Below are 27977 nucleotides of genomic sequence, written 5' to 3' on the forward strand. Positions count from 1 at the left end.
ATAATTTTACTTATAATGGAGTCGGGGTAGGTCAGCCAGTACAGTGAGTGACTACGGACTGGACGACCGGCTCTGGGGCCCACCCAGCCTCCTATCCAATGGGTACCGGGGTCTATCGCCGTGGGTAAAGCCCGACCAGGGCGTGACGCAGACCACTTCCCCACATTTAATGCCGAGGATGAGAATGAGTATGAGCTGTTCTAAGTCTTCCCCCAAGCGACTATATGGTGTGTAGCAGGGCACTTTTTAATGTTTATAATAATAACAATAATTGATATAAGATATTTCCCAGAAATGACGGGGAAAATCGAACTTTCTGAGCATATAAGCATATTCGTGTCCAGAGCGTCTGTCGGAAAATGCCTCTGGTGTATTGAATGCTGAGTGGAAAGTAATATAAATTTTCCTCTGTTAAGCAAAAACTATTTACCGCAGAATCGGAAATCAGCAGTTTAGAAAATATACGCATAAGGGATCAAGTCTGGCACATTCGTTAGGATTTAGCCTTTGGGGATGATGGGAGTGATTTCAGTTGTCTGGGGGCAGTGACCTTTGCGTGGTGCCTTTCTGGTTGGGTCATGACAACATGGTTGCGCGTCCGGATGGTGATTTCCTAGGTAACCAAGGTAGCCTGGCTATTCCCCATCAGATCACTTCCGCACTCAGAAATGAATGTCGGTCTTCAAGTAACGTGGCCGTTGTTATTAGATTGTAACCATCTCACCTCCAGCTTTTGTACAGACGGCGTAGTATTTCGTGTATTCCATATTAAGCCAAGAGCGTTCATGAGTTCATGTGTTAGGCCGAATTTGGTGGAAATTTCCTCTGTATTCCATTACATTAAACGGTTTACTGTTGTAATAACTCCTCGCCCCCTCAGTTTGTCAGAAGCCGTGCCTTGGCAGTTACTGGCCTCTTTGTATAATTCTAACATTTAAAATCCCATTTTGTAAACGGTTATAAACCACTAGCAGAAAGTTGAAATTTTATGCCATGCGTGTTGCGTGCTTATAAATCCGATTATATTTCCATTTCGATAAATGAACGTGCGTATCACGCGGCATCTGTTTCTATAACAGTGTAAAAAAATGTTTCGCAAAATAGATTTGGTTTTTTTGTGTGTTTATTGTTCTGTGTCTGAACCACATAAAATCCGCAGTAGTGTGGCTACCATCACATGTTTTAACAATTAACCGATCGGATAATGTGTTTAACAAAATTGGATGCCGCTGATTAATTTATCACGTCAGAACGTCGTCTTGTGTTTTCAGTCGAACAGAATGCTGTGAGCAGTGTTCGGTTGGCGTATTGAACCAAGTCGGAATTTTCCTTTAGCTGCTAGTCTGCTGCACGTAATGCAGGTTACAAATCTTGGGCTGCTTCGCTATTGATTCATGCTACCATGATATTTGTGTATGTGTTGTGTAGTGTGTGACTCAAGTAGACTTGCCGTCTGTCTTGACTGCCTCATCTCGTACAGTAAAAGCTACTTAGAACGGGAATATGTCGTTACCGAATATGTATCTGAGTCCGAGGATATGAACAGGAAAGTAATGTTCGGTGGACCGGAAACGGCATCAAAGTGTTGAACGGAAAAATATTTTACTTGAATATTTGCTTTGTTTCAGTATATTTCTTTGTGGCAAACTGCTCTTCTTGGAACTGACTCGAATCAAAATAATTTTGCCTTACGGCACACAAATTGCAGGTTTAACACACACATTTTTGTAGAAAAACTAAACAGCATACAGAAATGAAACTTCGAGTTGGAAAGAGAACTTAAATATAGTGATGTAAATACAGCATTGGCTTCTAGTAGCTCGTTAACGTGGCAATAAAATGTTGACTGAACCCGAGAAAGCATTTTGTATTCTACGGTCGGGTCGAGTTGCCATTTTACCGTCATGTCAACACTTTTCGCTCTTAGCGACCATTATTGGAGTTAGCGTCACTTCGCCCGCATATTACAAAGTTGTTTTGAAATATTCCTCCCATTTCCGTACGTTTTACTTCTGTATGCCATTTGTTTTCTAACTGCGTGTAGCTTTCGTTTTGATCGTCAATATGCATGGCAGATGCTGAGCACTAGTTTTTTTTTCATAAGTACTTGTATTTAACGGAAAGCTGTCTGAAAAGGAAAAATATGCAAGTCTCTCGTGATTCCGTTGTAGCAGGTTTTGCTGTACATCACCCACTCCGCGCCCCTTTTCTCTTCTCCGACAGAGAGCATGACTTGATGGCACAAGTTGATGAAGATCCATAGCCACTGAGGTGGCTTACTTGCTGTGGGAGTTGTCTCCGCATTATTTACTTTTTAAAATACAGGAAGATGTTTTGGCACGAATGTTGTTTCTCCAAGCCAGATACCATATTTGAACCAACACTTATAATAGCACGTTGAAGTTAGCTTCACGTTACAGCCTCCTTATCCAGGGGAAGGAGGCTGGTTGGACCTTGGAATAGGGCTGGACACAGTAACGAAAAGTAAAATGCAGCTTCTACTATAAATCTAAGCTCGGTCGTCCAGTTTGTAGCTAATAACTGACTGAATCGTCCTAGCTCAGATTTATTTTGAGATAGTTTAGTTTTTGAACCGAAATGAAAGTGGGTGTTAGGCTTTCTTCGGTAACTCGAGCTTTCAGTTGAGCACACATTGTGGGGGTCATTAATCCTGCCTCATTTTAAAGATATTAGGTGGAATGAAGCCCCTCCCTTTCCCGGAATTGTAATTCGAAGTATAGGTAGCTGGTGACCACCTCAGTGTTAACGTTCGTGCAAATTTTTCGCGCCTGTGATATCGTGCTTAGACTAACTGCATTACGGGACTGCCGGAGAAGTTGCCGGCTGGTCGCGGCGTAATTCATATGGAAGAAGTTGGGGCTTTTCTTTGTGGGTCTGATAGCACGTGTATATTCGAATGTAATGTTTGAAGCTTCTGCAAATTCTTTACAAAATATATAATTCTGAGTTGCATTTACTGGGGTTCCTGATGTTTTATGTTGTATGTATGTATGCATGCATTCTAAAGAAAGGTTATATAACTATGTTGTTTCAACCATATTTAATAAAGAGTCCAGAAATGAATGTCGGGAAATCCTCTTCTAACGCTCTTTTACGTCATCTGTCATGTGCTTGGTCGGAGGTGCAGACGCTAGTTACAAGGCCAACTGCGAGACGGCCATGTGTGCCTACAATCGCAGCTGAGAATATAATAGGAATTTCTTCAGTCAGTGTTCTTTCTAATATTCTATTCGCTGCCTGAACGAGGCGGAACGGTGCAACTCGTTGTGGTCAGGTTCTTCATTAAATATTCAGTAAACGAAAATATGTTTAGATCACATACGGATTTAATTAGATGCACAGTTTATCATGTGCACAGCTTTCAGTAGAGTTAAACAACAGATTCTAGTGTAGTGAGTGGTCTGTAGGCGTAAGTCGTACTCCCTACCTCTTCGTTCATGAAAATCAGTTAACGTAACCTGAAAGGCTAGAATATTTGCTGAATTCTCAGTTCCCGTAGCATCTATAATGTTCAAACATGCGTTTGTATTAAAGATACTTTTATTTAGTTTGCAATCATAATTTAGGGTGATTTTAGGCAGTCACATTTCTGATATATGAACTGAAGAGGAAGATACATTTTGTATGGCGTAGCATTTAAGTGATTTTGTAATATTTGAATGTGCGCTGGCGCAAGGGGTTCAAGTACTAGCCGTCCCTGCCCCAAAGTTGTAATGATGATAGTGTAATTGTTTAGCGGGGTGTTTGAGGTTTTAACCCTGTAACATATACCAGGGTTGGCTATCGTGCTAGAGCAGGATTGCCACATTTTCAGAATTGCAATTCGTGGTCCATAAGCATCCTTACTGAAATAAGAGTGGACACCTGTACTCGAAATTGGAGTACACCTACATATTTTCCAAATATATTTTTCTCTATTTTACAAGCCCTCTTGCCCTTGATTATTTGTTTGTTTCCGTTTAAATGTGTGTCACTGTACACAGAAGCACGTTGTTGAAAAGGTTTTCGCATTGCATGATTGCAACATTTGTTCCTCGTATTTTGTTAAATGTTTACTTCGCCTCTTTCAAATATGCCTAAAATATTTGATTCTAATGGATGTATATTTAATGTCTTGCCCGACGTTTTGTATTGTGAGCCTCTATGTTCCACCCCCACTGCCTCGAATGTCATTGCACAGCTTGATTTGAGCTTCGTTTAAGTAGGGTTTATTGAAAACGTGTGTGTACGCCGTAAAACTAAGTCCCGGCGAAATCCTTCACGTAGTTTCGGGGACATGATACATGCGGCTGCAGAGAGATCACGGTTTCATTATGCCTGAAATTTGATGCCCGCCGATACAAGAGAATATTAATTCTGTAAAGCTCAGTGGTAACTATATGTACCGTCTGCTTCAACAGTTAACCTTTTGTATTTATGGTTTCGTGTGATTTTAAGTGTAAATTAGTGATCATTTTCTCGAACGACATTAGCTAATTGAACTTAAGTGGATTGAGTTTCCCTTTTATCCGCCTTAGAGTGGATATTTCGTGATGTGGTAATTCCTGGTTAATTTGGATGTCTGTTTCCGAGTTGTAATTTGTGTTTCGGTGGAAACCCTACTTGCAGACTTACTCTCGTAATAACACAGCTGAAGGGCTAACCCCAAACGGAATTAACTACCTTCAATCGAGTCTAGGTCAGCAGGAGTGGGGAATCCTCTAATTTTAAACTCGCCGAGACAGTTCTTTGCTCAGGGGCTGTGGTACACGGGTGCAAGGGTCACTGAAAATAATGTGAGCGTTCATCTGTGAACACAACAAAAGAGGATCCCCTCGCAGAACATCATCAGTGGTCGAATAGGGGGAGATACGGACAGTGGACAGCTTCTAATCGATATTCCTTTCAGCCGATTTTACAGATTTCCTTGAAACCTGTAGTTCTTTTGGTGGTAAGCTTCGTAATTTATGGAATAACTGATATTCTAGGCTAAATATTACCAAGGGATGCAACGCGTATTATAGTGTTTTGAGGTATTTCAGTTAAGAATTAACTTTAGTCCAAATCCTGATTTTAAAAACTGTAGGAGGAAAATGTTGAGAACCACTGATATAAATTTTTGTTAACTCTGTAAAAGTTTTGACTTGCAGTGTTCCCAAACAGGCTTCACTCTGTGAGTAGGAATAAACAAACGATTCCGTATTTATAAGTTTTTTATGCAATTTGAGCTTACACATTTAGCAGCACGTGGTAGTGTTTGGTGGATTTGAAGTCAGTGCATTGTCGCTTATCATTCACGACTGCCACATGAAATAATTTTAAATGGAACTCACTTGACAACGCAGCCTTCAAAGTAAACTGAACTAAAAGTTGCTAATATCATTTCCTTCGCAGTATGTGCCATGGTTCAGCCGACTGGTTTGCCTTTGTGCGAAACACGATTAGTGCCTAGCCATCCTCATTGAGGATTTACGGGGATTCATCAGTACATTCAGATTTTTCATTTTCACATATAAAGGCCATGGTCGCTGCTTTCAACATTCTACCAACCCATAAATCAGTCTTCCCATTTCATGCGTCTTTTCAACACTGTAGGCCTGTAACCAGCGCAGTTGATGCGGCGATCTTAAACCTTTATTACAAGTACTCGTTTTCATAATTAGGGCCTATACTGTAAAGTTCTGAAGATTATGACGACTAGTTTATCCATTTGCCATTGTTGTGGGGACTAACAGTTTACATTGTAACCTGAAGTTTGAAATCTCCATAGCGACTAATGTGGTTTGAGGTTCTCACGACGGTGAAGATGTTGATTTTGGTCTTCGGGGTTGTAACGCCGTGTGGTCTTGTAGATAGATTTTCGGAGACTTTACTGTCGCCGTCTTCAAGGCTGATAACGTTACAGAAGGGGGGAAAACACTCTAACCCTGAAACATTTCTTTCTACCTACAAGTCGACCCTACGTTACAGCTGCATAGTAGTGACGTTAAAAATACGTCACTTAACATCCTATCATAGAATTATCAGAGCCGCCAAAAAGACGTCATTTCTTATTAGTAATTGCGTAGGGTGTACCGTTTTAAAGATGTGTTACCACACAAAACTTGAGATGGAGCTTTCGGTCTCACCTTTGTTGCTTCACCACTTCTTACCACTGCCATGTTCGCGAGGTATCCAGTGGCATGATCTTGCCGAGTTACATAAAACCCGATCAGTTGTTTACCGACGTTTGTATTTGACTCAGAATACGGACAGACGCACAAGGCTCGCTAATAGGGCATCCCAAAAGGAAATAAAACATGAAATAATAATGAGAATAAACACATTAGCTATCTCCCACCAGTTGCCTTGTCCATGATCTATCACGGCATTCGAGTGATTCTTGTGATTGATTAAATATTCCATTTTCCATTTCTTAAAAACTGAAGGATAAATTGAGAATAAGAACGAAGAATTGTAATAGCCATAGTGCTTAAAGATGTTAGGGTGAAATGGCACGGTTCAGTATGCTGCCTTGCACATACGATAGTGCAACGTCACGACTACACGACAGACCACTAACTCGGCCCCTTTCAGGGCCTTTATCCATACAACTACACTCACCTTTCTCTCTCTACTTTCTCTCCCTCTCCCACCCTCGCCCACGTGCTACCATTGGTCCACTCCCATACCTGCTCCCATTGGCTCGGGGCAGGCTACACCTTTCACTTCCCTGCCTATAAAATCCAACTCCTCACACCCTTTTGGCATATTCATCGCCCTGATGACGGAGGCAGTATGACCTCTGAAACGTTGGTTAACATCGACCAGACTACACAGCGCAATAACCCAGAAGACAGAAATCTTCATATTCACCGCTGTGAGAACCTCAAGTCTTACATAAGTATAACTTGTAAGATTTGAGGTTTTCACAGCGGTGTGTATGAAGATTTCTGTCTTCTGGGTTGTTGCGCTGTGTAGTCTGGTCGATGTTTACCAGACTACACAGCGCAACAACCCAGAAGACAGAAATCTTCATAAGTATAACTTGTTATTGATAATAGAACTATCATGATTATCGCGTTATTAACGTCTTGTGTAATCTGACATCAAACGAAGGGACGAAACAGTCTGAAACACTAGTTAGTGATCTGTAGTAAGGTGTTAATAATTTTTTTCCTGTCGAGTATTATTACATACAGAGTAATGTCATTTGTCTTAATTGTTTTTGAAACGGGATGTACAATCGCAGCTTGTAAAAGGTGGTGTGTTTACTTCGCAGGCTTACGTCCATGAATTGATACCCCGTTGTTAAACCATATTTAATATCTGTTTCATTACTATCCTTCCGTCTACTCTTAGTTCTCGCAAGTGATATCTTCCCTTCATGTTTTCAGGCTAAGATTATGTATTTTAATCTCCCATGCGTGCAATATTCCCTACCCATCTCGTACTCCGTAATTTGACGACCCTAAAACTATTCGGTTAAGGGTGAAAATCGTGAATCCCATTGCGTAGTTCTGCTCAGCCTTCTGTTACTTCCTTTCTCTGTTGTTCAGATAATATTTTCTCAGCTACACTTAGTACTTGTTCATTCTTTATGTCAAGAGACCATGCTTTTAAATGGATACAAGAAGGATGAAAAGTTTGGTTTTAATCGATGCATTTTGGATGAGACAGGGATATAGACCCAAATGTATAAGATTTTTCAAAAACCTTATCATTATGGCGCAAAATGTATATCACTTTCGTATCTGCAAATTTTGTTTCAGACGTTTTCCGGTGTAGTGATTAAGGAAATACAGAATTCAGTAATTTCCATATCTTGTGCATATGATGTCTGTGCTACTAGGCCAGTCAGATATGAAATATTACCAAGAACTCATTTGAAAAAAAAAGTATGTACTCGGTTTACTTTGCCTAGTAACTTAATATATTACACGCGAAATAATGTATTTAAATTCTTATTTAAGCTGGTTTAGTACTTGGAACCACTGCGTTAAACTGGCGTGTAAAATTTACATCCGTCATACTTGTGTTTCTCATTAGCTATAACTTGGCGAATTTCAAGTCGTGTTGTGGTCTGTTCCCCAACTTGCGTCGTGTAAAGCCCTTGCTTTAATCACGTTATATAAACTTCCGATGATGCAATATTTCCTGGTGCTGACGAGTTCCTACTTAATTTGGGGAGGAAGGAGTCGTCTTTAATATGGCAGTAGTAGTTGTAAGGCATATGCTCGTCGTGTCTCTCCTGTAGTTGCAACTTCTCTCAGCTCATTCACAATACAAGCAGGTGTCTGACCGTGCCGAATGGAATATTCATGAAAGGTCTGTGGATCGATTCTCTTCCATGCCAAATTAGTTGTTTTTCTTGCTTCCGTGGTCATGCGGTACGGTCCAATGCTCGTAGAACACAACCGGACCTCAGAAACTTCCTGCTTCCTTCGAGTTTCTATTTTGGAAACCATGATCCTTACGTTACAGGAAACTTAGGACTTCATGGGTAATGTTCACTAGCGTCGCTTGCTGTTTCGAAGCGGATTTACACCTCTAATTGTAGTAATTATGAAACTTAATTTTTCGCCTATGAGGTTATTAATCACTCTGATCTGTTCCGATTCGGAATTAGTTCTGAAAGAACGAATGATTGTGTATAAATTAAGTAGAAGTTGTTGAACGCGTTGTCAGCATAGAGCAGTTTAGATCAGAAGTAACGAATTGCTAGTTCACGCAGTGGAGGTGCTTAAGGTAGTCGGGTTCGTTATTTTTACGAAAATCACCTCCCCACTAACAGGTGGCCGATTTTTAAATGATTTGTCTGAAAGGGTTTTAGTGCTGATGCTGCTTACGGAAGATCACACCAAACATCGACCTATCTTCCTGTTACGTCGATTAAGACCAATGTTTTCTTTGCCGTAACTCGTTATCGCCCACTGTTAACTTCATTGTAAAGTTAGCAATTAAGTGGGAACTGCCAGTCACAGTACTGATGGTTTTGAATTGGATAATCTAACCGTTTGACCGGAATTTGTGGTAAACCCATTGGCATACTGTTTTAATGTATGTAGGCGTAGTCAGTTTGCCTATTTGAAAGTCATGTTCCTTAAAATTATGGCAGAATCGAGGTGTTGGTGGACGTCATCTTAAGTTCTTTAAATTAACTATTTTGAGTTATACCTTTTGATATTTCACAGCTGTCAGCTTGCGGCAGAGGTCGTTTTGAGAAATTGGCAGTCTCTTAGTTTGTCAATAAATTCCTCATCTTCTATGGACCTCGATTTCGTTGATGCGGATTATACAGTTTGGGTTATTACATATCGTCTCACGGGAATGTTGTATTGGTGGTCGTAACTGGAAATGAATGGCCGGCCACTGGCTTCGTACCTCTGATGTGGTGACTGAAAAAGAATTGATTTGCTATTGGTGTTGTGCGTCTGACGTATTTCAGTTATCTCGGCGTATCGTGTGCGGGCGGATACGAATTTTACCTCTGTAACCGTTGTTGAAATGAGGGAAAGGGTGTAACCAGACTGGTAGGAATCACAAAACGTGTGGGTTGCTGAAATGAAATGTCTCAGGATCTATTTCTTGTCCGGAAATTATCGGGTTAAATCAGTGGTGTCATAGCCCATAAGTAACAGGAAAATAACAACAACGGAATTTCTAAATAAACCTGTCATGGAACTACCCGAAAATTACTTGCAGCACAGTTCACACGCTCTGCTTACGTACGAATTACGTGAGCGTTCCAAGCCCCGAACTGTGACAGCTGCGCGAATTATAGAATTAACGATTATGCTGTTTTGTATTGAAAACATTTTAAAATTCAAGCATTCCTTTAGGATACCGTGAACGTTCAATTAAACACTGGGGATTAAATACTGGCCTCAGCTCGGATGGTAGCCGAACTGAAGGGAACTGAATTGAACTAAAGTTTCTCGCGTAATTTCGCCAATACTGACAGTGCTGTGATTGTCGCAGTCGTTTTCAATATAAATTGATTCGCATGTCGATCCTGAACTGCTACTATGCGATCCACGCGTGCAAATTAAGTTCGCTCCACTTCCGTCCAGTTGCTTGTTTCTAAAGATGGCTATCTTCTGAGTTGTTGCGCCATGTAGTCTGGTAGAAGTTTATCGACGTTTCAGAGGTCCTCTCTGCCTCCATCATCACGGCGATGCTGTCTTCTGACTCACCGCCGTGAAACTCTCAAATCGTGCATTGCTTGTTTCTGTTTTGACCAGTCTGTGGTGTACGAAGTATTCTGTGTATTCGAACATCCGCTGTGAGCGTGTCTTAAATGCAGAATAATGCATCATGTTCCATTTAAGCTGCGAAAACATTGTACCTTATAAACTGAGAAATGAGTAATATATTGCAGAAGTAAAGGAGGATACATTACGAAAATCTGTGATGCTTGATGCTTGTTTTGTCTGTCTCGTATGTAAGTTTATCTCCTGGTTACCCCGCAGGATAAGAAAACTACCTTTCATTTATATTTGCGTTTCAGTATTATATCATTGGATGTTTACACTGATCCTTGAAGAGAGCGGTACCACAAATGGAGAAAATGCACTTCTGCCTGCTAATTAAAGATTTGACGTTTGTGTAATTGCATTAACCCGAGTTAACCCAAAGCAAGCAGTAAGTAACCAATCATGGAAGTGAGGCGCCATGCTCTGACGTTGGCGCGTCCAGAAACTGCCTACTGACGTAACTTGTGCCAACAAGCATGCTCTCCTGACTTCTGTTCCAGCAGCTGAGCGTTGATGTTGATAAATGTTTAAACATGTTTACTAGCTCTTTTTCAGCAAAACGTATCGGTATTCCGTTGAATGTAAATATACAGATCCAAGGGGGAGGAGTCTCTCCGATCCGAACGTGGTATTGTGACTCTAATTTGATGGTGGAATTTGGTATAATTAATCAGGATGACCAACAGTTCTGGGAAATGTTTGATGAGATAATGCGGCTTATATTTTGGTTTCACAACCATGTAGGGGCTACCGATTGCTATTGTGAATTATAACTCGATTTTAGACGATGCTGGGTACATTTCCTGGATACAGGACTCATGGGTCCTAGGTCTGAGATGGCGAAACTTACATCTTACGTACCAAAATAAAAGGAAAGAAAAAATATACTTTTCTGTTTGTTTGTCAAGTAAACGCTGTTTGGTGTATAATTATTTGTACTGTTTAAATTGTAGCACGACATTTTTTTTGAATTTAACATTACCCACAGGCGTGTCAGCTGAAACTGTCGACAGTATTAACAACATAATGTAATAGTGGAGCTTATTTTATGTCGGATATTTCAGTCTGAAGCTACGTATACTCTGATAACACCCACCTGTTGGAAAATACAACAGGGATATGTATGAAACCAGGTGTGTGGTCATTCTGTACATGAAGTGATTGAGCCAGTTGTGTACCGTATGTGTGTTAATTCTAGAAGGGATTCCCCGTGTGTATCACTTCGGTACGTGCGGAGGGAGATACAGTGCCATGGTCATGGAACTGCTTGGCCCGAGTCTGGAAGATCTCTTCGTACTGTGTAATCGCAGATTTAACCTGAAAACTGTTGTCATGATAGCCATTCAGCTAGTAAGTGACGTTATTTGTGTACATAGTGTCTACGCAGTCTATCCTGATGGCAATGATGACACCTTTACAGGAGCCGATGTTATAGATTTTTATTGTTTTTATTCTTCAATATTATGTTTCTACATACATGTGCCAAAATATATCTTAATAGAAAGAGAGACAAGTTTTCGAATAAGTTATAACAGTTTCGCAGTTTGGTCCAGACGTGAAGTTCACATTGAAATCCCGGGTTAGGTGGAGCAGAAACGTCGATAAAATTCCTGTAATTACAATCTGCTCTGCTGTAGTTGTTAACAAGAGTTGAAGTTTTTACGGCGATGAAAATATGGATTGTGGTCTTGTGGGTTGTGACACCGTGTAATCTTGTAAGTGGTTACCAGTGTTTAGAAGGACATGGGCATGACACAACCCAGGAGGCCAGAACAAAATTAAAACAAATCTTAACTTTGCCTGCTGAGATCCAATCTTGGAGCCACAGAAATTGAGGGCGTCTCATTGCATCTTCACGAATCACGAATTAGGTATTCCGACCTGTTTAGGTTTAGGATTATTTATTACAAGGTCCTTTAGAGATTCGGTATGGACGTCTCGTGAAGTTCTATCGTCTAAATCCTCTCTACGTGCACGGCATCTGGTCTGTTATTGTATCTTAATTTCCTGGAGGGCCAAAAATTAAGCAAGGAAGCCAATATATGCCAGCTGACTGCATTCCTACTTTACGCAAACGAGATCTCAGTGTGGAAATTTTGGATGTATCCTTTCTTTGGATTGGAATGTAGAATACTGAATAATGTAACGATACGTTTTGGCACATGTGAGGGTGGACAGCCTGCTCTTTAACGGTCTCCTTGAACGGCCTGTCAGGGAACGCTGCGTAGCGCTATATATGTAGTGTACATTGCTATGAGAATGCATCTGTTCGCTGAGAAAGATTTTATTTTGATGCATATTTGTCTTGTGTTGTGAGTCTTGCGATAGAGCGGCGAGTAGCGGACGCGGGGGGCGGGGGTGGTGTGTGCCTTGATGAACGGGAGGGATGGGAATAGAAGGCACAACCCACAATCCCCCATTCCTCTTCTTTATTTCCTTTCTTTCATCCATTTTACCATTTTTGCATAAAATTTGTGCCCTTTTTATTTGCTGTTGGGGACGCTATGGAAACGCTGTCAAGCATGTCATTAGGATTTTAGCTGCTTGTATCCATTTTATTAAAGTCAGTGTGTGAAAGTAGGAAACCTAAAACTGTATAAAGTGATACAGACCATGCATTTTTATGTTGCAGTTTGCCACCGTGTCAAAACATAATTTCGTAGCCTATATTCCTATTCAATCAGGTTTTCCTTTTAAGTTTGGTGGATGCAGATTTACAGTACCAATGCTTTCATATGAGCATTACGTCATAAACCTGTTGACATTCCGTTTGTATGCACAGAAGCAAATTAAAATTACGACATGTAATCATTTCTCGTTATTTTTGCTTGGTCAGCTTTTGTGTCCTGTTGTACACGCAGTTTGCTTCTCGTTTGTTGGGCTCGCTCTAAATTTCGTCTCCTAGATGTTACGTGCTAATTACAAACAGTTCTTGAAATACTGAAGGCAGGCCTCCGAGTACCTTGTGGAGACGCCCTGAATATTTCTGGGGAGTACGCTGATTATGTCTCACTCAGGAATTGCACTCTCCTTCGATAAGCGTAAAGTCGCTAAAAAAGTGAAATTAAAAATAATTTTACCCCCAAAAAGAAAATTTAAATTAGCCAAGGCAGTGTCGCACCATACTGGTAGTCCGTGATGTCGTAATGTAAGCAGTCAGCCATTAAAGAGCCACGTTCTCTTCCAGAAACGCAGCTCATAATTGTCATGCATACATTCATATTTCCTTTCGAGTCAAATGAAATACCGCTTCCTGTGGGAATTTGATGGCGTTATTTATATACTCTTCGTTGTAAGGGGCGATTTTGGAATTTTTTTTAACCTTAAGCTTTGTCTGCTGATTTTTACCCCCCTCCGCCTGCTCTCGTCGCTCCACATCCCCCCTTATGCTCCTCTTGCACCGAAAATAAGCGTTGAACTCTGTCCTCTGACTTTCTGAACGTCGGCCCCCAGCGCGTTCTGCTAAGCTGCTCTTGCACGCTTACACGTCGCAACACGAAATTTTGCTCTTTTTTTGTTCTTTTTGAGAGAGCGTCTTCTCATCCATTGTATTCTGTCTTTTTCGCTCCCATCATACCCCAAACATCCCTCCAACCCCATCTTTCATTCCTTTGTACACATTTTATCATCTAGAAGGTATACCTGAAGTTTTCTACTTCGGACCATGCGGGAAATACAACGCTTTAGTAATGGAGTTGTTAGGACCCAGTCTGGAAGATTTGTTCGACCTTTGTGGACGAAGGTTTTCCCTCAAGACGGTCTTAATGATCGCCACTCAACTTGTAAGTATTTGTAGTCCAAAGGTTACAGGAACGAATTACAGACGCTTCCTATTTATACTATGCCTCTATTTTGCTTTTTTGTAGTTTTTATACATTTCCGTAGTTAGAATGCAACTAGAAATGGCTCGCCGAGGAGGTAAGACCTCTGATGGCGCTGCGCTTTCGGGCCCACTGCGGTCACAGTGACCGCTTGTCGTTGTGGGTCCATGCCACTCCTGTCAACTCTTCCCCTCTGTCCTCTCTCTCTCGTTCTCTCTCTCCCCCCCCCCTCTCTTTAAAGAATCGTACCTTTCGGAGCGTGGTTATGAACAGTTGTAACAGGCAGTCTGTATTACATCTTTCCTTCCTCAACATTTTTTTTTTAATTTTCAAACGACGTTTCGCTACTTTTGAATTTCAAATAACATCCATATAATGTGGCTGAAGTTGAATTATCTACAACATGGAAACAGTAATACCATGTACAAATATGGATCTGACATTGAATTTCCCACTCGTAAAGCACATCGTTACGAAAGAAAGCTAAGTATAAGTGAAGCTGAAGTGCACTAAAATTGTCCCGTGTGTCTTATAAAGTAATTTCTTTGGTAAATATATTTGAAGGTTTGCTATATTAACTATATACGAACATACGAGCACCAACAGAGTCTGCACTGAACGGCCCTTTAGTAGGAAAAACGTTACGTGTTTTATAAGCAGGCGAATCCTTCAGAATCCATTAAATTATCTTTTTTTTCGGAAGTATAATTTATCAATGGTACTTTGATTGTTGAATTAAAATACTATATATTGAAGACGACGCACATTAGCTCTTTAGAGAAAAAAGCTGCCCAATCTTCGTAGTCGTTGTAATTGTGTATTAAATTTGGAGATCTGCAGTACAGTGTTTCAACTTAAGTGACTTCGAATCACTTTTTAATTTTTCTGACGTGTTTCGATTGTATAACAGAATTGTACGAGGGTCGCTCATTAAGTAATGCCCCACATTTTTTTTCTCAGCCAATAATGAAGATAGAAAAGTGCACTTTTACATGCTTGAGATTTGATGTTTCCCGCGTTCGTGTACGGAGTTTCAAATGATTCCAACCGATAGCGGAGCTGTAGTGAACTGTTAAAATGGCGTCTGTGAACGACTCTTGTTACAAGCAACGAGCTGTAATTGAATTCTTTTTTGCTGAAAAAGAAACTGTGGTGAACATTCATAAACGTTTGTGTGCTGTGTATGGAAGCTGTGCAGTCGATAGGAGCACCGTTGGTCGCTGGGCTGAGAGAGTTAAAGCTTCAGGAAGTGAAGAAACCGAGCTCAGTGATCTGCCGCGCTCTGGGCGTCCTGCCACAGCCACCACTCCAGACATGTTGAACCGCGCGGATGCCATTATTCGTGAGGATCGGCGCATCACAACTCGACAATTGGCCCAACAGCTTTCAGTCAGTAATGGAAGTGTAATTGCAATTATCCGGGCTCTTGCATATTCGAAGGTGTGCGCAAGATGGGTTCCACGAAGTCTCACAGCAGACCACAGGATTCAAAGGAAAATGATTTCTTCTGAATTGTTGGAGCGTTTTGATGCTGAGGGAGAGATCTTTCTGTCCCGGATCATTACAGGTGACGAAACCTGGATACACCACTTTGAGCCGGAGACAAAAAGGCAGTCAATGGAGTGGCATCATCCTCTATCACCGAGAAAGAAGAAATTCAAGTCAACTCCCTCCGCCGGAAAAGTCATGATGACTGTCTTTTGGGACAGTGATGGGGTCATTCTTGTGGATGTGATGCCAAGAGGTGCGACCATCAATTCAGACGCGTACATTATGACCCTGGAAACCCTCAAGAAGCGTTTCCGACGAGTTTGGCCTCACAAGCATCCAGCAGAAATTTTGCTCCTGCATGACAATGCACGCCCTTACACAAGTCCGAGAACCCGGAAAGAAATCACCAAATTTGGTTGAACGGTGCTGCCCCATCCACCCTCCGACTCCATCTCTTTGGGCCACTTAAAGATGCTATCCGCGGAACAAGGTTTGAAGATGACGAGAGCGTTATTCAAGCAGTGAGGACATGGCTACGTGCACAGGACAAGAGCTGGTACCGGCAGGGCATGCATGCACTTGTTCCACGCTGGCGTAAAACCGTACAAGTTCATGGGGACTATGTGGAAAAATAGTATGTGTAAAGGAAACATTGATTTATATTGTCACTAAATTTCAGCCATCTTGAATAAATATATTCTGAGGAAAAAAATGTGGGGCATTACTTAATGAGCGACCCTCGTACTTCCGTATTGGAGTAGCCAGAACAAAAAAAAACATGTTATTGTTGTGGGCCTTTGGTTTGGTTAATAGCCTAGACAATGACAACTGTAGGATTAAGTGTGAGGTTCCTCGGTAAGGGTCCTAGGCTATTGAAAGTGTTCCTGACAGTGCACAGTGACTTCCTAGATGCAAGAAACTTACTTCATGGATATGGGTCGTGTTACCAAGTTCTTGCAGGATGTGGCTTCTCAGGAAGCTGTTGAGATTCCTTTCCAGATGAACAGTTCTGTGTCCGCATCTCTTTGTTACACGTAGTTCCATTATCAGACAGACGAAGAAATACTTCCGGTGAAGCCTGTGTGTTCACTTGTGAGCTATTGTGCTCATGGCATGAAATCTTAGGGTGCCATAAAAGTAAGGGAATTTGTTGGCTCAGCGACTGTTAGTTTTACAAGAATGACTGCTTCATGAAACTCAAAAAGCTCCTACTTTCATGTGTGTCTGGCCACAAGTAACATTTTGAAAATTGAGGGAACTATTTCGTTTGGAATTCGGTACACTGCACGACTATTACACAAAATTTTATGGAGACATTTGGTTTAGGTTTTAATGACTTCAGTACTGAAAGGCTTAAATTAATGTTTGCATGCAATTTGAGTCCGTTGACAGATTAGATTAAAGTTGTACAACATTTCCATTACACGAATTTTGTTCTTTGTACAGTCCTGTCTGCGTATGGATCTACACACGTCGCCAAGTGACGTGGCCCTTCTCTCCAAGGAGAATTCAAAATTCAGCTCTTTCTGAGACCAGTGCATGCACACATGTGGATGGTAGATAGGAGTCGGTGTACAGCCGAAATGAACCGAGCTCGTATGAAGCCCTTTCTGAGGTTGCATTTACCCGCTGTTTTTCTTGCAGGCTTTGAGGGATGTCGGAAGGATTTGCTTTTTGGCCAGTGGTTGAAGAGGCAACGTATTAATGCAGTTATGTTTGAAACTCATATCAAATCGCAGCTGAGGATTTTCTTTTTTCCTTTTTATGCAGATTAATTATATAAAATATAAAACATCGGAATATTAAACAGTTCAGGGGAAGTCAGTTCGCCGATCTGTATACCGTTTGTTACTGGTTCATGTCACGTTCTTGGCTCTCAAGGTTATACCAAACCAACGCGGTACGCGAGAGCGGTATAACGTTACACAGTAATCCCGCTCGCCTGCCCTTATTTTAATAACAAGAACAACTTCTGTGATGCAGTGGAAATCGTTGGGCTGATTAGTATAGGCTGTATTGTATAATGCAGGTTGGATTTGCTATGCATGAAACAATTACGTGATAGAACGTCCGCATTCTGAAAAACGCCCGACTCTCCTGAGGTTTTTCGTGGTTTTCCTTAGTTTCCTCTGTATCACGTCCCATTTGTTTAGCCACTCCGTTCGAATTCATTGGCCATCATATTCGACGACAACCTTTATTGCAGTTGGTAATTTTAATTAATGTGCTTCCCGTACTACAGTGACTCTTTGAAATTGTTCTGGTTACAAAGCTGAATCTTGGTCCTTACAGAACAGTCATGAAAGCCGTGTCCAGATCTTGAAATCTGTGTGTGCTGTGGACATGTTCCATGGACCGACGATGTGATAGGATAAATACAAAATTGTCTGTTACTTTACTAACGTAATGCATAAACAGAATTTGATGTTTAAAGATGGTCAGTTGATAATTAACTTAAAGTCAAATCAACTGCAATGATTATATGCGACTATGCATAAAACAAAAAGTCATATTCAAAACTTAAAAACTTTACTTAAATCTTATCTAACCAATTTTTGAAAACTGATTTTTTTTGCACACCTTATTTCGATTTTCAGTTTCTTTAGTGATATTGGGGTGTATTACAGGAAGGTGAAATTGGCATAAGGTATTATAGTTTTTGTATTGCGCATCCAGACTTTGTATGAGGACTTTTAGAGGTCTGAATTTAGCAAAGTATTTTTTTCTAAATCATGTTTTGCTCATAAAGAGGAAGTAACAGATAAGAGTAAGATGCTATTTCCCTTCATATGTGACGAAATTCCTAGCTTTGTGGTTTCGAGCGTTGTGTCAGTTTACACAAAATGCTTTTTTTCCTTTACAAAGTTCAGAGGTTATAAAATTTTGTCAACTCCACGTACTTGAAAAGAATAATTAAATATCGCGATTCGCTCGGTGATAGTGTTAGTAAGCACCTCTGAAACGTCGGTAAATACCTACGAGAACACAGCGCAACATCCCAGAAGATAGTTTTGTGTAGTTTCCAGTTTGTTATGTAACCGCGGGATATTTAGTTGGGATATGTTGGCTTGTGCTGCCAAGTAGTGCCTGCATTTTTGAAAGATATATTTCATCGTGTCATAGTATAGTTAAATATTGGTACTGTTTGTCAAGACACGACGTGACGTAACAGAATCTGGTCATTCTCTTATGAATGTGTCACAGAATTAAATGTCTGCGGCTGTTTGTGAAAATAAACTTCAACCGTGTTAACCCGCCTAACACTTTGAAAAATATTTTGCCTTACTTTCCTTGCTTAGCGCTACTCCATACAATGGAACACGGCAGAACCGATCCGTTAAAAAAGCATCATTAGCCAGTCAAGCGCTCGTCGCGATCGTAAGCCTCATTTATCTGGCTAACAACGCCTGGTTGGACTTAGTTGACGATGCATTTTGCCTCATCGGTTCTGCCGTGTTCCAGTGTGTGGAGTGCTACTGAACCACGGACGTAAGACAGAAGATATTCCCCCACCCCCAAAGTGTTGACCGGGATAACACGCCGCTTCGCAAGTTCTCTGAAATGCATTGATAAGAAAGGCCTTAGTGAACACTCGGTATATTAAATCACGACAGGGACCTTCAACCTAAAATTGGACCAGGTAATGAATACCCGTTTCACCATAACTATTTACATTGGAGTTCTAAAAATGTCTTGAAAAGTTGAAGCCATCCGCAGCTTTGCTTATTCATGTATTCACGCACAAGCCTTTGAAAATTTTGAACCTTATAATGAACTGTTTGTTCCCAAGATCACTTATGTAAACGTAATAGCATGATATACATCGATTGGCTTCGATTGCGTAAATAGCTCAGAACTTATTTCTCGATACGTTTGTACAACGCAAAAAACAGTAACGTACAGATCACAGTGTTGGGTTTTAAGTGCTTTCATTGGCAGTTTACCAAAGCCTTTTGTGTATATTTTCATTTTAAATACTGAGAAAGTAGTGCTTTGCTGCGTAATATAAATGAGATGCACAGTGTTTATTCTTGAGCCTGTGGGTCGCAATCTGGGAATGATCCATGTTCAAACGTTAAATCCCACCTCTAACACCCCCCCCCCCCCGCAACCCGTTATTACTTACAGCGGACACAAACAAGTTGTGAGGTATTTTGGAAGTGTCCATGTGATTAATTCGTACCAGCCATGTTATATGATGGATTGTCATTTGTGTTCATTTAATCCGACTACTTTATTTTTACAATGATTACTCTTTGGTTCAAGAGGAGCAAGGGAGCATGTATTCATATATCCAGCCAATACCCATACATGTTGTTATGTAATTAATCTTGCATGATTAATTTGTCTCATTTTACATCTGAATTGCTTGATATAAGGTATATCAACTTGCATGTTTCAAATAACTTTAACGATTGTAATTGAATCTCTTTTTGTTAGAAACATTTGAGACATTGTTTATAAATTTATTAATCTAATCTTATATAATTTAATCTTGCACCAGTCATACATTGTGATTTTGCATGTGTAAAATTCTCATTGCCATACATAATAAATGTATCGATGAGATGAACAAAATGAAACTAAAGCAGATCAGCTTGTGGCACCTTTGTAAAACTAAATTATAGATGCCTAGCTGTAGTTGTGTTGCCGTGCAGAGAAAAATGTCATCAGATAATTTTGTCCTTGTTAAACTTTACTGAGACATCATTTCCATGGTTCTCAGACAGCTTGAAAATACGGGATGCGTGTGGAAATACAGAGTGAACCATAAATATAGTGTATCTGTTCATAGAAAAGAATTTATTGATAACAGGCGGTCCAAAAAGAAGTATTTGACATTTATCACATTAAATAGGGGTCTTGGACAGCACTGCATGAAAGATGTCTTGGTTATTTGCTGATATTTCCATACAAATTTAGTTGAATCACTCATTATCGAATGATGGAATAGCAAAATTTGTGCTTTTTGTGAATTAATATTGATTACTGTGTGAAAACCCCAGCCTTTTTGGATGTCACATGGTTCTTAGGTGATGTTCCCTTTCATTGGGATGCTTACGTTAACAAACAGTGTGGTGTACATTACTAGTGTTGGAATATTTGGTGCAATATTCATCCATGATAGTCAGTTCTCATTTTGTGACATTTGAGGTTCTCGTGTTATTGTGCCTTGTAGTCTGTTAGATGTTTACTGATGTTTCAGAGGTGATGAAGGTAGCAATCATCCCTGAATCATCAGACTACATGGTGCAATAACCCGGACTATGGCCATCTTCAGTTTTCACGTTTGCCTCAGGTTGTGAAGGGATAAATTGCAGTGAATACAGCCTGGTTTCAATGAGACCACTAGACATCGCAAACAATGGCTATTCTTTTGTTTCCTCTGCATTGTTTCTGGAGATACAGTCTTGTTGAATGAGTACTTTGTACTGTTCAAGGATTGATTATCATGGCCACCAACTTCACCAGACCCTAAACCACTTGTGATTTCTCAGGGGTTATATGAAGATCAAGATGTTTCAGAAAAATAGACACAATTCACTAATTGAAAATTGTCATTCAGTCTGAAATTGAATTAATTTCACTGAGCTAGGTTCTGCATGATTTCATTATTTTCATGCACGTAGGTTGTTCGAGGATGTCACATTGAACATAAGAAACCATTTGCCAAAGTGTTTAGAAAACTGTGGAAGTTTCATTCTGTTACATTCACTAATAAAAAGTTCTCAGTTTTAAAAAATGCCTTGTATTTTATTTGTTAGAATTTGTGGCAAGTTGATAAACTTATTGATGTACATATTATTAAACTTGCATGGCTGTGTATGCAGTAAAATTAATTAAAGAAACAGTTTTGATTTAGTTTCTTTACTAACTGTGTAACTAACTTTTTGGGTCACCGTACTTTGCATGTGTATGCTTGTATTAAAGGCGTATGAAAAGCTCTTTTTTTAATTTTCCACTGTACAGTCAGTTTTTGTAATGAAGTGAAGAACACTTTAAATTTTACAATTATTTATAATAAACATTGCTTATATACATGTAAGCATATTACAGAATTTAAGGAGGTACAACACATTTCTGAACAAGAAATCAAATAATAAAGGTGAAGTTTAAATATTCTTGTTATCTAAAACTGAATCACCAAACTAAGCACACAATGTGAATACATATAGCTTGACAGTTTAATTTGTGTTTACAAGAGCATTAATGTCTTATTAAAGGTTTTCTCTGTATATTTTGTGTTGTTTTTAAGGTAACAGAATAATCTAGTTCCAGATCAGTTACTTTTTTACCATATTAGTTTTTATGTCAGAGGAGCTTTTCTGTACAAGTATTAAATACACCGTTTTAGTAAATATATTTTTTTGTTTTAAGCTGAATAAGATAAATAAAAATTTGTTCAGATAGTTGATTACTACACATAAAATACATTTTGACAATGTGATTAAAATGTTTCTTGCCAACTGTTACAGCTGCACAGGATAGAATATGTTCACAGCCGACATTTAATATACAGAGACGTAAAACCTGAAAACTTCCTAATAGGACGCAGTACCACAAAAAAGGATAAGATCATTCATATTATAGGTAGGTATGTCATGTGTTGTAGGGAATTGACTCATGGGTTTCAGGTTAGCTCATTATTTTATGTGCTGTTTGGTATTAATAAAACCTTCAGTATGTGTTACATGCAAAAACACTGAGCTAACTGTCGGAAGAGACAAAACCACTGTTGGCTGTTCACACATGCAGGTGGGACTTATTCAGGTTGTAGATCAATTGTGCTTCTGTACAATAAAAACCAGCTGCAGCCTCTGGACAAAGTTCTGCATTTTATTTTGAAACCTACCAGGTTATTTTTTATTGTATTAACATATTTATATGATGAAATTTATACTGGAAAACCACAACTCATGACTTTTTATATATGCATGCTGTTTTTTTTATCCTTAGGCTCATTTCTAATTACATGTTTTTGTGAACATGCTTATGAACCATCATGTCCTGTAAATTAAGGAAATTTATATTTTAATTGAATAAGTTTTAGTTGCTCAACAAAGTTATGTGTTATGGAGTTTAATATTCACTTACCACAAACAAGGTTTAGTGTTGTTTTGAACCAGGACATTTGCTATTCAGAATATTTTAAATGCATAGTGACAGTAATTCAATGTTTTTTATTTATTTATTTACAGACTTTGGCTTAGCGAAAGAATATATAGATTTAGAAACAAACAAGCACATCCCATATCGGGAACACAAAAGTCTCACAGGGACGGCGAGGTACATGAGCATAAACACTCATTTAGGAAAAGGTAAGACTTCTTTGTCTGACACTCCCTGTAATAAGGCTATGTTTCTTCATTGGAATGGGTTTACAAAGTTTCAAAACTTGGATTCAAAGTCTGTTTCATACTTGTCATGACATTATATGACAAAGTCCACATATTACTGTTACATTGTAATTGAATAATTCATAAGCGTTATATGTTTGACCAAGGAAATAGTTCCTGGCATAACAGTAAATTCTTACCCATTTCATATTAAGCAGGCTTCTCAAGGCACTCTTTTCCCACATTTCCACACTTGTTCCATCCCTTCAACATTGAGTGTTGGGAATGGATTTGCAGCCAATGGATAAACTGAAAAGCAATGAAAAATCCATGTCAAGTTAAAATGTGCAGTAACTTCCATACAAATTGAGGAGTTAAATTTTCATGTCTGTTGGCATGGAATTTTGCCAGAAGCTGTACAAATTATGAACAGGTAAAATTGAAGATTTATGTATCACAGGTGGTACTCAGAAGAGTTCTGTGGATATCAAAAAATGGCTCCCCTGAAAATAGACCCATGGCTGAAAGAAGAAGATAAACAGTTATACTGAAAAAATTTATACTCCCCCTTTCTGTCAAGTTCCAAAAAAAATTAAATTGTCAGAATATTTTTATGATTGTCTCAGTTTAAGTACTCATCCAATAAAAAGTGATGGAATTCAGTTTGCTGGGACCAGTGTAAAGAATGTTTCATCTCGTACTTCTTGTATGAAATACTTATTGACATAGGGTAATTAAAGATTTATTTTTATGACTTCCATCTGAAAACTTGATTGTGGAAATATTTACCAATTGTGTTTGTAAGCATCATGAAACATTCACCTATCTCATTCTTCTATGTATTTTTCTCCAAGTTTGCATTTTAATTTCTGATGCTTTAGTTAGCTAGTTAATTAGTTAGTTAGTTAGTTAGTTAGTTCACTATGTCACTAATGTTATAGAGCAAAGTCGACGGGATGACTTGGAGGCTCTAGGACACATGTTTATGTACTTCTTGAGAGGCAGTTTGCCATGGCAAGGCCTCAAAGCAGACACACTGAAGGAGCGGTACCAGAAGATTGGCGACACAAAGAGGGCTACTCCTATCGAGGTTCTCTGTGAAGGACACCCAGGTAAATCAGAGTACCTCTATATGTAGATAAATTGAAATATGCCATATTAATTTACGCGAAACAGATTGATGCTACAATAATAACTGTAGACATGTACTCAGAAGGTGCACATTTTATATCTCTGCCAGGTTACATGCTGTACTGACTGAGATTTGTAACGATTTTCTACAGTCTGAGTAAGTAAATGTTTAGGTAGTATCTTCATATAGGCCTGAACTACATCTTAACCAAATCCATATCTGCCTACCATTCATGATCATTTTCTTATGTGTTCAATTGCACAACTTCTGCAGTTGAAACAGCTTCATTAGTCTTTGAATTGATTAATGGCAACATATCTTTTAGCTAAACTTTACTCAGATCCATACCACATGAAGTACACTTAATGTACCTAATCTGTTATTGAATATGCTGGGAATTGTTGTAACTGGTTGTTGAATTCTCTTTACTCCCATGCCAATGTCTCCTGTTACTGAGTTATTTCATATAAATTAATGGTCTTTTCATATTTTAATGCATTCAAAAGGAAAAAGGCCTCCTCTACATTTCTGAGCATGCAATTACAGAGAACCAATCTTCTGAAGTATGATTTGTGTGGCACAGGATACAGTCCAGACTCTAGTGAACATGATAGTGAGCCTCTACTTTTTATGAAAGATGAGAAATTTCCAGACTGGCTTATGATTTGTTAGTTATTAAGGAATGACTCTGCTTCATAGAGTGTGTTAGTCATTTTGGTGTTGTAAAGTATGAGTTTGTAGTTTAATTTGAAATTAAAATTGTTACAGAGGAAATGGCTACGTACCTGCGTTATGTGAGAAGACTGGATTTTTTTGAGACTCCGGACTATGAGTACCTCAGAAAATTGTTCCAAGATCTCTTTGAGAGAAGAGGCTATGTAGAAGATGGAGAGTTTGACTGGACAGGGAAGACAATGGTAAGTATCAGTATTTCGGTATCTTGAATGCTTCAGGTTAATTTAAGAGAAATTTAGAAGAACTGTTGAAAAGGTTGTAAATAATAATGTAAGTCACCCAATCTAATGCCTGTATTTATGCCTCAGAAGGAACTTGTACATGAATATGTTGTGTCCACTTTTAAATAATATAATTATAGTGTTTGTTTACCTCCTCAATTTCACTCTCTGCCCTTTTTCTTCCATCAAACCAGTTCCTTTGTTTTCCTCCAGATCTTAGCATTGCGTCTTGCTGTTCAGGATGACTGGCTGGCTGCATACTTTCATGGGAATATTTGTCCTGTTGATTGGTTCTATGTAGTGGAAATTTTGAAATGTAATTTATATTCCCAAAGAGATTATTTATGTAATTAAAAGTTATTTAATTTACAGTAACTCTTGAAACTGCTGCTGCTTTATATTTGGTGTTTTTATGTCGCAATATTTCTGGCAAACTTACAAACTCACAGAACTGTCCATTTTTGAATTTGCCAAAATTTTGGTATTGATAACTGATGCCTTCAGCAAAGAGAAAGAGCGGAAGGCTGAAACTTTAACATGTAGCTGTCAGTTTTTCATAGGAGTACACATTTGCAGTTTTATGTGTTTGAGTTTGTGTGTGTGTGCGCGCGCGCAAATGCACAAGTGCCATGCATCAGTCATGTATGAACATTATGAGGTGTTCTCATTGACATTCACAAATCTTCAGTAAAGTTGTCCTTCCTGTCCATTGGTATTTCGTTATCATTTATTTCTTAGTGAAGGTATTTTTACATCCAGACAGATCCATCTGCATACTTTTGTCCTAATACCAATAGAAAAAACATTAAGAGACTTTATTTCCCAGAGGGTACGCAACCAGAACCGCATGCCCCCCTGCTCTATTTGCATCCTTCGAAACCTCATTTTTCTATCTGTAACTGAATGTAAGCACAGGATGGACACCTTTGAAATGTGTATCAACTCATACATTGTGTTTTAAGGCTTCTCTGCTTTCAATTGCACTATTGGTTCTGCCTTTATGGAATCATTTACATTAATTATGAACCTGCCTTTTCTTATGAATTTTAACTGCTAATCCTTCTTTTACTTATAGAATGTTTGTAATAGTAAAATTTTGATAAAAATCAAAATGTTATCTTCTGTAGAAACTTATTTCATAAGGCTATAGGATTATTTCCTTGATCATATATGAGTTGATTTCAATTTATTGCATGTCTTTTTGCATGCTGCTTGTATATTACTAGCCACTCAACTTTCATGATCTACATGTAATCAGGAATGCTCCACCCTCTCATATTGGGAAAACAAAGTCACAGAAGGTGTGTACCAGTCATTCTAACACAGGTAGCCACTTTCATCTTATAGCATCATTTTGTAGATAACACACTAGAGACATTTCTGTCTGGAACTGTTCCATGAAGAAAGATCGTGCATCATTAAATAATTTGTAGAATATCCTCATTCTTACATTTGTTCTTGATACCATATTATAGAGGATGTGGGAGATACACTTGCATGAGACCATTTTTATTCCTAAATTTAACTGGATCTTATTTCTTCATTTCTAGTGTTTCCATATTTCCTATATAATACTAATAATGTATTTAATGTTGAAATCAGTGAAAACTTATGTTCTGTGGAGCAGCAGTGCTATAAGTGGAAGTGATGTTACATGTAAAAGGACTAAACCAAACTACTACTACTACTACTGTTTGTGTAATGGTAATTCAAATTAAATGTGTGTTTTCACCTTTTGTAACCCATGCATGTGCACTAAGGATAATGCAGATATGAGCACAAGACATGGCAGTTCCAGTATGATGTTTCACATTGTACTGGTGTGAGGTGCTATTAAATTAGTGGCAGCTTAAGGGGATAAACCAACAAATATTTATTACATTATCAATGTCATGTATGTTGGAATGTACTTGTCTGAAGATTTCCTGTAGGTGGGTGCAGAAGATAGATGATGCTCCATACCTGGGCCACTGACAGTCACTCTTGAATAGTCCTGAGAATGACAAAAAAGTGTATTCTGTTTGCTTTCATTTTCTTCTTTTTCTTTCCTCTCTTCTTCCCTTCATTCCTTATCATGTTACAATAAAAATTATACAATTTATATATGCATTGAATTATGATTGTAAAGATATCAGTAATAGTAACAATGGTGCTAATAATGATGTTAATGTTATCAGAGATTAAGGGAGTAGGATGTAATTTTAGTTGTAATCTTTCAGTCAACCCCAGTGGGATCCTTACAAACAGGTCATGAGATTGTGGTATCACCCAACAGAGATCGCCATCCAACTGCCAATAAGGTAAATAAAGCATTAATTTTGTTTGAGGCAGTAAAGTGATTAACTTTTATATTTGTTGGTAACTTCAGTTTAGTTGGATTTATTGTATTTTACATCCCTTCCAAGTAGCAGAAGCATGGTAAAAAAAATGCTGCATGCTGTTACTATTGTCTGGAGTTAGTTGTTCACCTATTTCAACTGTGCCAACAACAAAATGTTCTTTTCACATAACCATGTAAATTCAGTGTGATTTTGTCACCAGGAAATTTTGCAAAGGTACGTAGTATTACAGAATTAGATTTGATGAATTTGAAGACTTCTGTACACATTTTTTATTTCCAGGATGGTATATAACTTTATTACTTTGAATGTAAGGCATATTGTTGTATCCTTTTAAATTTCAGAACTCTCCTTTAAATCAAAAGGTATATAAGTGATACTGGAAGTTGTTACTGTATGTACTTCAAAAAAAGAATTCAGTTCTGAATTGCATCTATACCAGTAACTGCATTCCTTGACATGCCTTAAGAGCATTACTCTGTGTGCTATAGCAGAGTTATGTCACATAAATTTTTGCTAGTATAAAAGTGCTCATTGGAAATTTTTATAATGTCTACATATACATATATGTTTTTGTAATTAACAGAATAAATTTCTTGGTCGTGTTATATGATCTCCTCAAGTTAATAATTATTCTTCCATGAAGGACATGTTTTTTGAACAAAT

General features: G+C 38.7%; 1 protein-coding gene across 5 annotated transcripts in view; it reads left to right on the forward strand.

The window, feature by feature from the left end:
* Positions 1–27977, forward strand: part of gish (casein kinase I gish) — an 86147-nt gene that overhangs the window by 43833 nt on the left and 14337 nt on the right. For 2 of the 5 annotated variants that reach the window (XM_022078045.2, XM_022078049.2), the window contains exons 4-9: positions 11434–11585; positions 22024–22138; positions 22747–22866; positions 23826–23996; positions 24785–24933; positions 27192–27272. In XM_022078045.2, the coding sequence (XP_021933737.1) occupies positions 11434–11585; positions 22024–22138; positions 22747–22866; positions 23826–23996; positions 24785–24933; positions 27192–27272 (788 nt within the window). Of the gene's footprint in view, positions 1–11433; positions 11586–13868; positions 14018–22023; positions 22139–22746; positions 22867–23825; positions 23997–24784; positions 24934–27191; positions 27273–27977 lie in introns of all 5 variants that reach the window. The other 3 variants (XM_022078047.2, XM_087350687.1, XM_022078048.2) reach the window with 2 other exon arrangements.

The sequence above is a fragment of the Zootermopsis nevadensis genome, unplaced genomic scaffold (genome assembly GCF_977971745.1).
Source record: "Zootermopsis nevadensis isolate Lab colony 2312 unplaced genomic scaffold, Znev_1.0 Znev_ptg000002l, whole genome shotgun sequence".
Taxonomy (NCBI): domain Eukaryota; kingdom Metazoa; phylum Arthropoda; class Insecta; order Blattodea; family Termopsidae; genus Zootermopsis; species Zootermopsis nevadensis.